General features: G+C 42.0%; 1 protein-coding gene across 3 annotated transcripts in view; it reads left to right on the forward strand.

Annotated features, from left to right (window-relative positions):
* The window catches only part of AKR1D1 (aldo-keto reductase family 1 member D1), a 108,200-nt gene extending 103,682 nt beyond the window's left edge, over positions 1-4,518 (forward strand). For all 3 annotated transcript variants that reach the window (XM_065581950.1, XM_065581949.1, XM_005296399.4), the window contains one exon: positions 4,339-4,518. In XM_065581950.1, coding sequence (XP_065438022.1) covers positions 4,339-4,381 — 43 coding nt within the window. In that variant the 3' untranslated portion in view covers positions 4,382-4,518. The remainder of the gene's footprint in view (positions 1-4,338) is intronic.
* Positions 4,519-17,300: the final 12,782 nt, after the last annotated feature.

The following is a 17,300-nucleotide window of genomic DNA, read 5'->3' on the forward strand; positions in this document are numbered from 1 at the left end:
CAGGTTTTTCCTGTGGTCACAAATTCATCACAGCTTCCGCTCAGAACAAGCACCCATGTGAATCATCATTTACCAGTGTGGGCCTTTCAGGACATTGCGATTACCTAATCAGCCAGACAATGGTTTTCTGCCCAAGCCAAAATTTCAAAAGGGGCGTGAGTCACTGTCATTCCCTTCACATGAAGTATTTTCTAGAAAATCTGCTTAACATATGTTCTTCTGAGAAGTCCTTTTGAAATTCCTAATGCTTCTCAGAGATTGCATTAATCACATCTCCTAGAGAAGTTGCATACAATTCCGCAATAACACGTAAATAAGGCATTTTTAATACAATGGACCCCAAAGGCATTAATTTAATTCAATAACATTTATCTTACTTCCATAAGTCATCCAGGATAGTGTTATCTGTCACAAGTGAACGCTGGAGCTGAATCTCAAATTCCTATCATGTGCATAGTGCTATCACTTGACAGTTGCATAGTGCCTTTGATCCTGAAGCATCCTAAAGCACTTGACAGTGTCCCCTTCTGAAGTGCTCTCACTTCTGAGGTGCAACACTATAGTGGCTTAACTGCATACAATACACCTGTTTAGCACCACAGGTAAAAAAGAACAATATTTTAATCTGAAACTACCCAAGAAATGTAGGAAAGTCTAATATAATCACTCAAACCCTAGAATTTGCCCAGGACACTAAAATTCGCCCTACTCTTGCAAAGTGTTTTATCTTAATGAGAGACAGCCAGGAGTTTAGTTTTTAAGGCTCTTCGGAAGTTTACTAACTCAGGAACCGCCAGCATCACCCCATGAGCCATCCTAAGTCACACTTTCCTCTGAATCCAAGCAGAAAGAAAGAATGTAGCTGTCTGAACCACAAAAACCACTTCCTGCAGTTCCCATCCAACTGCTGACCCGGCCTGACCATCTTTATCTTGCGAGCTGAAGTTCACCACCCAAGGTGGTATTGCTGCAGCTGCATGGGACACTTCTCTTAGGGCTCCTCCAAGTGGGCTGAGCATGAGACTATCCACCTTCTAGTACAAAAGCATGTCCCGCCTATGGCTATACTGTATGTTGGCCCCTTTTCAGGACACTCACTGTGTAACCTAAAGCAACAAAGGCATTAATTTTGGTGTGTCCCTCTCCACCTTCTTGGATTAGCTCTCTTGTCTCCTGATCACTGCACTGGGACAAAAGCTCTAAAAATTCTAGGATTGCAGCATCTCTAGAGCATTATTAGCTTTTTTCCTGCCTTTATCTATGGTTAGAAAAGTCTACCAGGAACAAATGGACCAGATTACCTAGCTACCTAAAAGGTGATGGACTATACACAATAGGAAAGGTTAATTAGGTTGAAGAGGCACTAAAATCTCAGCAAGGTGCTTGTAATCTATAATTACTGTTTGTTTGTTCATTCCGTGAATCTGGAGAGAGCCAAGTGATCAACTTGCAATAGGTTTTCAATGATTGTCTTTTTCTATTTAAAAATTGTCTAAAATTATCATGTACTTGATACTAGAAATTGTTCGGATTTCTTAGCTAAAATTCCTAACCTGCAGATATTTCTAATTTATAATTCAGACTCTGCTTGTGACAAGTGAATCTTGGCTGGAATTCATAAATATCTTCGTGTAGGGAAGTTCGATGCCCATGGGGAAGGGGGAGAATGTTGAGAAGAGGGAGGACATTCAATTAAATTTAAAGGTGGTAAATTCAAAACTAATAAAGGAAATACTTTCACATAACACATCATTAGCCTGTGGGATTCATTGCCACAGGAAGTCAATGAGGCGAAAAACTTAGCAAGACTCAAAAAGGGAGTGGACACTTTATATGGATAACTAAAATATAGAGAGTTGTCATAATTATCAGCTTTTGGGTGGAGATGTTAAGCCTTTGGCTTAAACAGTGAAGCATATCTCAAATTTTTAGAACACAATTTTGCCTAATTTGTGTGGGGCAGATGACACCAGGTCTGCTTAAGAATGTGTTAGAACACTCTATTAAGCATCTGGACCAGCCCCCATCAGATGGGACATTGTCTGGTCTGATCCAGCCTGTTAATTCCTGTGTGAAAAGGTCAAACAGTAACATGAAAATATACTTTTTGCTTAATGTACTTGTGGGGAAATATTCCACTATTGCAGGTATGAATGAACGTTTTTGACCTTCCTGTGTTTTTTCCAGCTATAAACTAGAATAGAGTTGTGTACAAGTACATTTCATTTTGATAACCTGAGTAAGCCTTGGTAACTAATAAGATAATGCTAACTGCAGTGGAATTTTACACCAACATGTTTGACAAACAATGCAGTGTCTGAAATCTAAACTCTCTTCAGGAAAACTCTGATTTTGTTGAATTTTGTTTTTCCAGTGGGAAATCTAAATGTTTCAGGTCAGCTGATCTATGTCAGCGTGATGTGCCATAGTGCCATAGTGCCTCATGGGAGTTGAAGTTCAGGTGCCTCATCCTGCCACATTCTCCCCTGTGAGCTAGGCTTCTTGGCTGGACTACATCTCCCATGATGCACTGTCTCCTCTTTCGTTGAACCAATAGCAGTGCACCATGACCACAGTATATCATGAGGTGTGGGGAGCCTAGCCCAGAAAAAAATGGAAACGTTAGGCACTGTGGCTACTTAGGGACACAGATTAATGCAACCCAAGCTGAAACAAAACATCTTGATTGGGTTCAACAAACTAGTTTTTTCAATCTGGGAATGTCAATGTTTTCATTTTGGTTGAAAATGTCCAAACAAAATGTCTTCACATTACTGAATTGAAATAGGGTGACCAGATGTCCCGATTTTATAGGGACAGTCCCAATTTTTGGGTCTTTTTCTTATATAGGCTCCTATTACCCGCCACCCCCACCCCCTGTCCCGATTTTTCACACTTTCTGTCTGGTCACCCTAAATTGAAATGTTTGAAACTTTCCATTCTGGAAATTTCATCCTTAATTCGGAAGGAAAAAAGTCTATCACTTCCCATGGGACAAATTCCAGTTTTTATCCAGCTTTACTGGTAATACACTAACGGTGCAGGTAAATAACACAGCTGCCATGATGCACTCAGCAGTGTTTCACACAACCAGTTATTTTTACGGACAGGAAGTGCTGCTACATATTCAATATAACCTACTTTATTTCAGAAACCACCTATAATATCTGTTTAGTTAGCCAGAAGACTGGAAGTGTAGTGTAACCTCCAGGTTTTCTGGGACTAAAGAGGGAAATATGGAAGACATTTGTATTTGCCTGCATTTGGCTCTGGGAACATGTCTGCATTTTATGGCATTCCTAGATCATCTTTACTTTTCCTAGACATACACAACTTATATGGAGTCTGAAGTCTTGGAATTGAGACTGCAGTCAGATGGACATAAAACAATTGCATTAACATACATGAACTTCCCCACACCTTAATTAGGTTATTCAAAGGCTCCTTGTGACCACTCCAGAATGAATGCTTTTAAATAACTAACCAGGGTATCCACACCCATGCTGAGTCACTGCAATTTAATTAAAGGGGACAGCCAGGAGTAGCTCAGATGCAAAAGACTCATGGGGGGGGAGGGGGGGGAAAGGCCAAGCCAGAGCAGACCCATCCATGCCAGCTCAAACAACTTGAGCTAAAGAAATGAATCTTTTTTCAGAGCTGCTGTTTCTGACCTTCCTCCAAGTTTAGCCAGTACTGGGACTCCAGCTGAGGCGTATTCTAGCCATATGACATCCATCAAACAAACAGTGGCATTTTTTTCCCCTGCAGAAATAGGAAAACCTGCAGATTTACCCCTATGTTCTGAAACCTATGTAGAATGTTTTGCATGAAGAGGGTTTAACATAGGTCTGAAGTCTCTAGCAACAAGGCAGGGAAAGCTTGCCCTAATCTGCCCTACACTAATGTGCCTTGTATCTGACCTGGAGGGGACCACCTCTTTTTTTTTTTTTTCCTCCATTCCTGGTAAGTCTCTGGCTTCCTGAGTCTACCCACAAAGCTGTCAGTGCCAGTGCTGACTTGTGTGGTATGAATACGAGTCCACACAGAACTTAACTAACTCACACATCCTGCCCCAGAACTCTTCATGTAGGTCAATGCACAGCTTTTGATCACTTTCACTCAGAGTCCTTCAGCTAACATTTGAAGCTTACCAACTATCTTCTTTTCTTAAGCCTATTTGGGTTACCACTAGTAGCACTTTATTATAGTAGCAGGCAGAGACCTCAACCAGGTCTGGAGCCTGTTGTGCTAGGCACTGTATAAATAGTACCAGTGCCCAGTGTTGCCGTATGTAATAGCTTTTGTAGTGAAGACTCTTTATCTGAATTCTCTTCACAGGTGGCGTGACCATCCGGAGTATCCCTTCAATGATGAATATTGAAAATAAACCATAGCAGCATATATTCAACTCAGTATTGTGGGGCTGGGTCCAAACACACCTAGTTCTAAAGGTGGGGCTTTCACTGTAATGGAGACTTTCCAGAACATCAGAATTAAAACATGAATGAAGTTACAGTTCATTTGTCTCTTCAAACTTTTCTTGTCACCCTTGCCAACAGTTGAAGGATAGTTCTGTTTAAGTTACTAATGGGCGCAAACCATGTGAGCTGAACACCTTAATTTTTTTTATTTGGGGCAGGGTGGAAGGGGAGAAGAGCATGCAGGATCCAAAATGAATCCTGTTTCTGAATTTTAATGTGCAATCTATATAAAAAAAAAATCAGAACATTCCTGACTTGTAGAGTTTTTAAAAACTGGGTTGAAACTGCAGTGCAGGCCCATTGCTACCTCAAATTGAACACTGCAGGTCAACTCACCATCATGTTTGATCTTGCAATGAAACCAAAGCATTGAATTTGTGACATCAGAATAATTTCCACAGCAATAGGCTGGCAGCACAAACACAACATTATCAAGATCCAGTGAAAAGGCTGGTTGGGAGGAGGAAATTACTTGGGCATTTTAAAAAAATGGTCTAAAGGAGGTTTTACTTCTGCATATGGTCTCTTCTGCTTGAGTGTAGTGTGGAAACCACCACTTTAAAGAGCTGAAAGTGAGTGAGTGTCTCTCTTGCGCTTTCTTTCTTTACATCAAGCTGACCACATCCTTCTTCAGCCTTCTTGCAAATCCCAAAAATGATGATTCACTTAAGAAACTATTCATTTCAAAGCCCTGAAAAAACTCTTATTTGTAGAGTGCTTAACGGTGAATACAAATTCCTGACCCAGTCTTTCCTGCTCTAGTAAATGTGAATTTAGAAGAGAGATTTTGTTAAATAGAATTTGTCTTTGTATTGTGCTTGGTGTGAGGCAGTACAAGACTTGTAATTTCAACAGTAGCAAGGAAAGGAATCTGGCTGGACATGGTACACTTGTAGAAACTTCCTTGTATTTCCTCCAGAAGCAGAAAACATCTCAATTTGTGGAAGTTTGACTGGATAAACAGGGCCTGCAGTAAGGGAAGGCCCCAGCCTCTTCTGACTGGAGTTTTCAGGTTAAGTATTAGAAAAGCCACTCTCCACCTCATACCCCAAAACACCAAGAAGGAAAAGTTGTCTTGGGGTAGCCCAGAAAATTGAAGTCCATTGTTGAAGGGGAAATAAAGGGAAGAGGGGTGGGGGATTTTTTTAGGCTTGTATTTTTCTCAGATAGGAAAATAGTCAGACAGGAGATAAATAATTCTTGGAAAGGTAAAACACAACTACCTCTGCTCTGGTTAATAAACTCAAGCCTTGAATGGACATGCGTCCTGTGCTGAATTGCTTAACTGTAGCACTGTGCACTACTTTCATACTGTAACCTGACCAAGCTCAGGTTGCATACCCAGCACTCGGGCCAGGTTTGGCAGCATTGTTTTGTAAATTAGAAGTTGCCTTGATTTCTCAAATCTTGTCCTTTAAACCATTCTCTGCAAAACCTAGAGATGAGATCTGCAATAAAATGCTTGATCTAACCTATGCATAACTCTTGGCTAAACCTGGATTCCAAACACCCCTCTGCATCTAGACCGTGCCTGAAGTTCTAAGAAATGAGCATCCCTTCATTTTCCTGTGTAAAGGGAATATGCAGAAGCCTCTGCCCTCAGCAAGCTATAATGATGTACATATACTCACACTATCTTTCAGTATGGAGATAAAGAAATGGATAGGACTGACTGAAAGCTTCTCCACTCTATAGAATCATAGAATCATAGAATATCAGAGTTGGAAGGGACCTCAAGAGGTCATCTAGTCCAACCCCCTGCTCAAAGCAGGACCAATTCCCAGCTAAATCATCCCAGCCAGGGCTTTGTCAAGCCGGGCCTTAAAAACCTCCAAGGAAGGAGACTCCACCACCTCCCTAGGTAACGCATTCCAGTGTTTCACCACCCTCCTAGTGAAATAGTTTTTCCTGATATCCAACCTGGACCTCCCCCACCGCAACTTGAGACCATTGCTCCTTGTTCTGTCATCTGCCACCACTGAGAACAGCCGAGCTCCATCCTCTTTGGAACCCCCCTTCAGGTAGTTGAAGGCTGCTATCAAATCCCCCCTCATTCTTCTCTTCTGGAGACTAAACAATCCCAGTTCTCTCAGCCTCTCCTCATAAGTCATGTGCTCCAGACCCCTAATCATTTTTGTTGCCCTCCGCTGGACTCTTTCCAATTTTTCCACATCCTTCTTGTAGTGTGGGGCCCAAAACTGGACACAGTATTCCAGATGAGGCCTCACCAATGTCGAATAAAGGGGAACGATCACGTTCCTCAATCTGCTGGCAATGCCCCTACTTATACAGCCCAAAATGCCGTTAGCCTTCTGGGCAACAAGAGCACACTGTTGACTCATATCCAGCTTCTCGTCCACTGTGACCCCTAGGTCCTTTTCAGCAGAACTGCTACCTAGCCATTCGGTCCCTAGTCTGTAGCAGTGCATGGGATTCTTCCGTCCTAAGTGCAGGACTCTGCACTTGTCCTTGTTGAACCTCATCAGGTTTTTTTCTGCCCAATCCTCTAATTTGTCTAGGTCCCTCTGTATCCGATCCCTACCCTCTAGTGTATCTACCACGCCTCCTAGTTTAGTGTCATCTGCAAACTTGCTGAGAGTGCAGTCCACACCATCCTCCAGATCATTAATAAAGATATTAAACAAAACCGGCCCCAGGACCGACCCTTGGGGCACTCCACTTGAAACCGGCTGCCAACTAGACATGGAGCCATTGATCACTACCCGTTGAGCCCGACGATCTAGCCAGCTTTCTATCCACCTTACAGTCCATTCATCCAGCCCATACTTCTTTAATTTGGTGACAAGAATACTGCGGGAGACAGTATCAAAAGCTTTGCTAAAGTCAAGAAATAACACATCCACTGCTTTCCCCTCATCCACAGAGCCAGTTATCTCATCATAGAAGGCAATTAGGTTAGTCAGGCACGACTTCCCCTTCGTGAATCCATGCTGACTGTTCCTGATCACTTTCCTTTCCTCTAAATGTTTCATAATTGATTCCTTGAGGACCTGCTCCATAATTTTTCCAGGGACTGAGGTGAGGCTGACTGGCCTGTAGTTCCCCGGATCCTCCTTCTTCCCTTTTTTAAAGATGGGCACTACATTAGCCTTTTTCCAGTCATCTGGGACCTCCCCCGATCGCCATGAGTTTTCAAAAATAATGGCTAATGGCTCTGCAATCTCACCCGCCAACTCCTTTAGCACCCTCGGATGCAGCGCATCCGGCCCCATGGACTTGTGCACGTCCAGTTTTTCTAAATAGTCCCGAACCACTTCTTTCTCCACAGAGGGCTGGTCACCTTCTCCCCATGCTGTACTGCCCAGTGCAGCAATCTGGGAGCTGACCTTGTGCGTGAAGACAGAGGCAAAAAAATCATTGAGTACATTAGCTTTTTCCACATCCTCGGTCACTAGGTTGCCTCCCTCATTCAGTAAGGGGCCCACACTTTCCTTGATTTTCTTCTTGTTGCTAACATACCTGAAGAAACCCTTCTTGTTACTCTTAACATCTCTTGCTAACTGCAACTCCAAGTGTGATTTGGCCTTCCTGATTTCACTCCTGCATGCCTGAGCAATATTTTTATACTCCTCCCTGGTCATTTGTCCAATCTTCCACTTCTTATAAGCCTCTTTTTTGCGTTTAAGATCAGCAAGGATTTCACTGTTTAGCCAAGCTGGTCGCCTGCCATATTTACTATTCTTTCTACACATCGGGATGGTTTGTTCCTGCAACCTCAATAAGGATTCTTTAAAATACAGCCAGCTCTCCTGGACCCCTTTGCCCTTCATGTTATTCTCCCAGGGGATCCTGCCCATCTGTTCCCTGAGGGAGTCAAAGTCTGCTTTTCTGAAGTCCAGGGTCCATATTCTGCTGCTCTCCTTTCTTCCTTGTGTCAGGATCCTGAACTCGACCATCTCATGGTCACTGCCTCCCAGGTTCCCATCCACTTTTGCTTCCCCTACTAGTTCTTCCCTGTTTGTGAGCAGCAGGTCAAGAAAAGCTTTGCCCCTAGTTGGTTCCTCCAGCACTTGCACCAGGAAATTGTCCCCTACGCGTTCCAAAAATTTCCTGGATTGCCTGTGCACCGCTGTATTGCTCTCCCAGCAGATATCAGGGTGATTAAAGTCTCCCATGAGAACCAGGGCCTGCGATCTAGCAACTTCTGCTAGTTGCCAGAAGAAAGCCTCGTCCACCTCATCCCCCTGGTCTGGTGGTCTATAGCAGACTCCAACCACGACATCACCCTTGTTGCTCCCACTTCTCAACTTTATCCAGAGACTCTCAGGTTTTTCTGCAGTATCATACCGGAGCTCTGAGCAGTCATACTCCTCTCTTACATACAACGCAACTCCCCCACCTTTTCTGCCCTGCCTGTCCTTCCTGAACAGTTTATATCCATCCATGACAGTACTCCAGTCATGTGAGTTATCCCACCAAGTCTCTGTTATTCCAATCACATCATAGTTCCCTGACTATCTCTCTGCTATCACAAGATTGTCCCTTCATGGACTTCTCCTGGCCCATGTGTTTTGCCTAGTTGAAATGGGTGATGAAAAAGAGTCTACTATTTCCCAGGGGGAGATTCTTCCATGCAGATTTTCACTAATTATGAAACTATTCCTGGATAATCCCTTTGCTCAGTTTCAGACCATTGCTTCCCATTCTACATGTTGCCCTAAGTCTATGAGATCTAGAGAAGGGGAAACAAACAGCCCTGCAGATGCGATCCTGAGTCATGCATTCCAGCTGCTGCTGCACAAAGGAAAAAACAACGGAACATGGAATTCACTTGCCTGTAACCCATTTAAAAGTGCAGTTTAATTCCCTGCCTGGTGTGAAATATGTTCCTCCTAAGCACTTCATGCTGCTCTGCTCCAAGTGGAAGGGCCAGCCCTGGCCCAGGGGGCTTAAGTGCCTGCTGTTCTAATAATAATTACAGGTGAAAAGAACAGACCTAAAAAAAAAAGTAAAACTTGTTCATTTTTACTGCACTCAGTAAACAGACCCCTGCCAAAAATTCTTCCAGACTCAAATGCAAAATGAAACCCAGACCAACGATGTCTACTTTACACTTTCATGTGTTTGAAAGGGATTTTATTGCCAATAGCGCACAAAGGACTGCCAGTCCAACAGTATAAATCACTCTCTCCCTCTCAGCTACGTGAACAGCACAATCAACTCTTCACATTCAAAGTGAGCCACGTAGCTGAGGTGAGGTGGCTCAGGGGATTCATAAGGGAACGTGAAGTTTTGCACCACCAAGCATGTTAGTACAGCAAAATCTAGTGGTGAGCAAGGCTGGCTTGTCACTACAAAACTCTTATGTCTGAACATTTCAACAATGGCATTAGCTGAAGATGACTTAACAGGTGTCAAACACCACGCCAAAGAATCATTAACTAACATGATGCTGAACATTAATAGGTGTGTTCAGGCAAGGTAAAACTCTTATGTAGATCAGATGCATGCAGTGGCCAGCATGAAAAAGGCCATTTTAGTGGACAAGTGTCCACATCAGAGAAACAATCCCCACTGCTGGCTTTTTTTCCCTAGACGGTTGGTATAACTGAGTATCAGCATAGTGGGACACAACTCCCTGCTGCTGCTGCTACAAACAGAATTTCGGGCTGTGAAGCTGAGCCCTTTCATGAGTGTTGAAAACAAGCAAGCAAATTAGAAAGGTCCTAGAAACAAAAATCTTATCAATCCAGGAACAAGATCCAGGAGTAGCAGAATGATACGTATGGGCTCTGATGTCCAGCTTCATCTCCTGCCAGACATCCACCAGAGCCTCATTTTCTAAGTGATGCAACAACTTTGCACTTGCTCCTTCCAAATACCCTATGTGTATATCCGATCAGTCCAAAGTAGGATTAAGCACCTCGTTAAAATCCCCCCCCCAGAATAATATCCCCTTCCCTAAAACATTTTAACCCCCCCCCAAAAAAACTGATCAAAAACAGGTTGCCCTTGATTGGGAGTATAGGCATTGGGTAAGGTCACAGGAGCGGCAGAAGTGCGCTAAAAGTAGAGGGGCCAGAGGGGCCTGAACTGTGTCTCCCCCCCCCCCCCCCGATACCACACTGCCCTCTAGGTCTCCCCACACCACCCCTTCTCTCTAAACCCCCACCCTCACACTGCCCCTTCTCTGCGAGCACTGGGCCTGTTGCACTGCCTCTTCCCCCCCCCAAGACCCCACCCCCCGCTCGCTCCTCTGCTCCTCTCTGTCCCCTCCCCCCTTATATGGCCTGGTAAAAAGTGGGAGGGCCATGACCCCCTGTCCCGCCCCCCCCATTCTGGCACCTCTGGCAAGGTGAGAAGTTTACCTTTCAAGGACCCCTTAATTAACATATATCTGCCTTCTAATTATGTGTTTGCTGAGACAATAAAAGGGATGTGTTTAGCAAACAGTATTGCCACTTCTCTTCTATTAGAGTCCTTCTGGAGAGACATGTGATAACCAAGAAGTATTCAAATATTAATCATAATTTTTCTTCGAGTGTGTTTTTTGTAAATAGATTATACTACAACAATCCTTTTTCAGTGAGCAGAATACCCCCTCCCTTTTTGTTAGATCATCCATCCCCTTAACATTAACAGTCATGACATTAATAGACTCTCCTATGAGTATTAAGTCTGCTCTCACCCAGTATATTACCGTTTGTTAAAAGAAGAAAGCCCCTGCTCTCGCCCCAGCCAGATGCAAGCTCTCGATTACATTTGTGCCTCTTTAAATAAGACATCTGGGAGTTATAACTTAGTCTGCTCATGCCCCTGCATATATTAGATTAAAAGATTGGAGTTCAGTGAAAAAACAAAGGGCCTGGCGGTTGAATGGAGCTTTGTTGTACGATCCCCTTAGAATTCAAGACCAGGAAGAAATTTTCCAGAAGTATATAGAAGAAAACGTTACAGAAGGGATCAACAGAAGTGTTCTCTGGTATGCTGGAAACGCAGTAATGAGGGGGATCCCTGTAAAACATCATTCCACAAAAAGATGAGAGCTCTTTAAGAAGAGAGGGGTTAGTTAAAGTACGTTCTGCTTTGGAAGGGAGACATAAATCTACCAAATCTACCAGTATATAAGTAAATAATTGAGAGGAGAGAGAAGATTAAACTGTTACAAACAGGTAAGGCTGAGCTAACACTTAACACTTAGATATAGTAAACAAAAATATTATGAAAAGGGCAATGAAGCTGATAGGCTTTTAGCCAGAAAGTTAAACAAGAAATAGGATAAATCAGCCATCCCTCTTGTTAGAAATAAAAAGGGGCATTTAGTAACTGATTCACCAAACAGATCTCTGAAACATTTGCTAACTTTTTCCATACTTTATATGTTTCAGAACATCCAAATCCTGACCCTATAAATAGCTATTTGAGAAGTGTGAAACTACGTCAGCTCCCAAAGGATGATGTGGCAGCTCTTGAGGGGCAAAATTGCTGCAGAGACAGTTGAAGATGTAATCAAGTTAAAATCCAATCCAGCTCCATGTTTTCTAGGGTGTATTATATAAAGCTCTAAAGTGAGTGTTGGTCCCTATTTTAACAGAATCGTTTAATGGTATATTGCAGGGCAATGAGTTTACAGATTCATGCAAAGGGGCAAAAAAATGTGGTCATCTGCATCATTTAAGACCTACTTCTTGATCAGTGTGGATGCTAAAATTTATGCCAGGGTGCTAGCAAACAGATTGAGTGTTATCTTTCCCAAATCTGTTCACCCTGATCAGCATGGGTTCATTGCTGGTAGGCATCTATTTGATAATACCAGAAGAACTCTGAATTTGATTCATAAGCCTTATTTCTAGCAATTCGTTCTGTGCACTGCTGTGTTTGGATGCTCAGAAAACCTTCAACCAGCTGGAGTGGGAGTACCTCAGACAGATTTTGGTAAGGTTTGCTTTTGGAAATCAGTTTTATAGGGGCATAATGACCTTATATACTCATTCTCAAGCATCTGCTTTGGTCTTCAATCTTCTCCTCCTAATATGTCGAGGGGTATGAGACAGGGTTGCCCATTATCCCCCTGTTGTTTGCTTTGGCAATGCAGCCATTTGCAATAAATGAGAGAAGCAGTCCCTCGGTAAAGGGCATCAGAATGTCTTCTGGCTTGAACACCAGATAGCTTTGTATGCTGACACTGTCCTGTTATATTTGCACGAGCCAGAAGCCTCATTAAAAATTATAGAACAATTGACTCTGGCATTTGGACAGGTATCAGGCTTCAAAATAAACTACTATAAATCTGCAATTTTAGGAAATAATATTCCCCAAAGGGTCAGAACAAACTATTGTCAGCTACATAAATGTCAATAGGTACAGGAATCTTTAAAATATTTAGGAATAAATATTGTAGAGAAACATAGGCATATTTTTAAGGCAAATTACCCTCTACTACAGAATAAAATAATAAAAAGACTCGGCGGAATGGAATAAATATGAGCTTTCTTGGCATGGCAGGGTAACCTTGGTAAAGATGAATGTCTCCCCAAAGTTGTTATTTTTGTTTCAGTGCATCCCAGTTGGTAACCCCGACATGACAGTAAAAACATGGCAGAATGCACTTTTAAAATTCATATGGAAATATAGAAGACAAATGGTGAATTCTGAAGGTCGTCTAAGCCTATAGAGTGGGGTGGACTAGCTTTCCCCAATTTGGCTTATTATTATGCATCACAATTAAAAGATGTGATCAGATGGGTTAACGAGAGACCATCCAAAGAGTGGGTAAAACTCAAACAAGACTGGAGTCCAAATATTCATAGTACTTGTTGGATTAAAATGAAATTTAGGCCACCAAAAATTAAAAAAAGCTCACCCCTTCATCCAAAGGACCTAAGCAGCTTTGAACAAGTTGTCTAAATTCCTGTAGCCAAGGCTCTTTCCCTTAGCTATGTTCCTTAATAATCAGCAATTTATCCCAAGAACATATCAAAGCGACTATTTTTGTGGGTAAGAGGTGAAATTACTCAATTAGCATAGCTGTTGGTGGGCCCTGATTTGAAATCCTACCAGGAGATGAGTAATAATGGAAATAATATAAAGATCCCATATTTTCAGTATTTACAAGTCAAACATTTTACTGTGAAATCTGGATATGAGGCAGCTCTATCTAGACCTTTACCCACATTTGAGGACTTGACCCAGGAGCAAGCTGGAACAAAAGGTTTAATGTCTAAGATATATTATACAATTTTGATCAAAAAAAAGTTGTTGATAGAAATAAACAGATGAAAAGACGGGAGAGGGATTTGGACAAAGAAATGGATCTGTGTGAGTAGGTTTCTATATAGGAAAGAGACATACAACTTCAGTTTATGTAGTTCATAAGGAAAATATTTATATATTACTGTATAGGTGGCTTTTGATTCCAGTTAAGATCATATTTTTGCAAGTAAGGAGGTGATCTGTTGGAGGGGTGCAGGGAAAAGGGAACATTCTTACCCATGCAGTAGTTGTGTCTGGGAATTAGATGAGTCTGGGAGAAAATTATTAAAGAGATTCATCTTATGATAAAATGCCAGTTTCCCAGAGATCCCCAGACCTGCTTACTGAATGCTCCAGTAAAGTAGCTACCTTTTGAAAAAAGTAATTTGTCATTCTGTTTATTACAAAGCTAGACTTTGTATTGCAAATTACTGGAAAAATGTAATCCCTCCTCCTGTGGAATTGTGGTATAGTAAAATACCTTGCAATGGAAAAGCTTTCACACCAAATACATACACAAAAGAAGCCCCAAAAAGAGGACAGGTTATTTAGATATTTGTTTACCTTTTTTTTAGCGTACTCAGAGGAGGAGTGCTCCCCAGCTAATAAGCCAGAATCGTTATCCAGGTTCTTTGAATATTACCCTGATCCCGAATAAGCAATGTACAATGAAATATGTTATTATTTTATTGTAACTTTGCCGTAATGAAAAGGTTTGAAAAAAAAAAGAAGAAGCAAGCATTGTTTCTAAAGCAGTTAATGCAACTTTCAAATATTGTCACTGCAAAGCAAGCATTTCTGAGCTGCTCATTTAGCTGAAAACCATTCAAACCACAGGAGCCCAACTTTGAGAAGGATTTCCATTACAGATTCCACCTTAAGTTTTATGCATATACACAAAGCATTGGATAGATGGGAACCGGTTTGCAGGGGACTGTGTGTGAGAGATAGTTATGAATTAGGATATTAGCAAAAGACTTATAAACAGAATAGCCTTTCATTTAATATTAGTGTATTAACTGATGATACCAAAGTGACCTTAAAAGACTTTGCAAATGCATGAAATAGATGCTGTTCATGCAGTGAGTAGAGACATTGTACATTTAGCAAAGAGTCCTGTGGCACCTTATAGACTAAGAGACGTATTGGAGCATGAGCTTTCGTGGGTGAATACTCACTTCGTCGGATGCATTAGAGAGAAAGGGCAGTTAACATACCAGTTACCATATTTTTCACTGTGATAAAGCCCAAAGGCTACCTGCTATTAGGATCAGGACTCCATTGTCCTGGATGCTATACAAATACCTGAAGACATGGACATCTTACAAATTAACTCGAACCAAGTGAGGGAAGCACACGTGACAAACAGCAGGAGGGGAAGGAGGAGGATGGTAACAAAAAATGTGATCATTTGGCTACCTGGGCAGGTATAGGCACAATTGGATGACTCCAAATCACTCGAAAGGTTGTTGTTGTTTTCTAAAAATTAATGGATAAAATCAGCATTCTCTGACTGCTGTTCAGTCCAGATAGCGTTTGAATGATTTCTTGTAGGCATCACAGCAAAAGTGTGAAGAAGAGGAATTTGATGGATGAGAGAGTAGTGGCCTCACTGATTTAATTAAGGGCTAAAAAATGTCTGAAGGCTATTTTTTTCCTTTTCATTGCCCCATTCCTGCAGCTTCTATGGCCCTTTATTTCCCCTTAGACTGCTAATTAATTGCATCTTTTGTTCTTTTTCCAGCCATTTGTAAGGGCAGGTTCCATTATCTATGAAACGCTGGTTAAGATGTATCACGCTGTGTCCTTCCTCCCCTGAAATACATTTAAAATATATTCAGTGCTCCTACTCATACAACTATGCTTTGAAGGGAAATCTCCTCTCTCTGCCAGAAAGAAAACTGGGGAGTGGAGAAAACTGTGGTTTTGAATATCATGGATGGACCTAAGCAAGCTCTGAACTCTCCAAATGTTTGGGTGTTCAGATCCAAGGGGTTGGAATCGGCTTGTTTCCCAAGAGCACCTTTAAGCAGGCTATCCTGTGTCTATGTTCATTCTTTTTTTACTGGGTTATTTCCACACGCTAGGTTTTGCAAAAGCAGTGCTAGTTACGGACAACTGCTGGTATACTAAGTGATTAGTCAACAAACCCCCAGGCCACCATTGGAACCTTCCCAAAAAAGCCAGAGCCGCGGTGTGAGCAGCAGTACATAAAGAGGAAAACCTCAAAGAATACTTGTAGCAAGGAGACCAACAAAGGGGTTAAAACCTATCAGAAACAAAGCCTAATGTGATTCCTCACAGGACAAAACATGGGATTCAAATCCGAGCAGGCTAACCTTACAGGAAAAAGCTTGAGCTGAATTCCTATGAGGACAAACTGATCTATTCCTGACAGGACAAACTATTGTAGTTTGTTCCAGGACACCCTAGAAGAATCCTGGAAAGACAAACAAATAGGATGGAATCCCTCTGGACAAATCAAGGGGAGGCAGGAATTTTGCTAATTGGCTTTTCTGTTATTCTCCCACTGATATCTATCAGCAGGAAAGGACTCGTAATTTTTTTCTGTGTAACCCTTAAAATAGCCCTATCACTTCAAATTAAAACTTCAAGATCACACAGTAATTGCATAATAACTTTTCGTGAACTCCTGTACAAAAAATGTGGTGGCTGAAAAGTAAACACATACAGAGATGTTTTGATTTCCCAAATTTGTGTACACAAAAACTTACATTTATGGAAGTGACAGGTAAATAGCACTGGTTTAAATCATGGATAGCGTGGACAGGCACTGTATCCCTACACAACTGTCAGTGCACCATGAGCATGACATGAGACTCACTGTTACCTGAGTCCTAGCATTCAGCTCTGCTCAGCAGTCCAGTCCTAAGGTCTTCCTGAGCAGAGATGCATAATTGTGCAGTGAATTAGTAATGAGTAGCATGAGAGCCAACATACTCATTTCACTTATGATCTAAACCAGGATTGGCAGGTTGGCCTCTAGGAACAATACTGCGACTACCACAGCCTCTATGCTAATCTGATTCTCAGCAGTGCCTTGTTTCAGCTCTTCCCAATATTCTGCCAATCCCTGGAGCGGAATTCTAGTTAACCAAAAAGGGCTGTCAAATGTGCAAAAAAGAATCATTTTTAATTTTTCGGTGCCCCATGCCTAAAATTCCATGGGAGGCTTAACCAAAAATAACTGAGCAACACTCACAACAGGACAACATACCTCCCAAAGATAAAACAGAGCCGAGCAGAGCGGAAAAAAGATGCCCAGAGGGAACACACACACAGCTTGACAAGGCAGTTCAGTTTTGCTCCACAGACTTCAAAGTTAACAGAACATCAAACCAATCAGAGACCATTGACCAAAGAGGATGCAAATCCTGCCTGGAGGCAAGTACACAATCGTTTACAAAGGATATGAAGTCTCCCATAAACCTAAAAAGAAGAACAGGAGTACTTGTGGCACCTTAGAGACTAACAAATTTATTAGAGCATAAGCTTTCGTGGACTACAGCCCACTTGGGCTGTAGTCCACGAAAGCTTATGCTCTAATAAATTTGTTAGTCTCTAAGGTGCCACAAGTACTCCTGT

Source organism: Chrysemys picta, chromosome 1, assembly GCF_011386835.1.
Source record: "Chrysemys picta bellii isolate R12L10 chromosome 1, ASM1138683v2, whole genome shotgun sequence".
Taxonomy (NCBI): domain Eukaryota; kingdom Metazoa; phylum Chordata; order Testudines; family Emydidae; genus Chrysemys; species Chrysemys picta.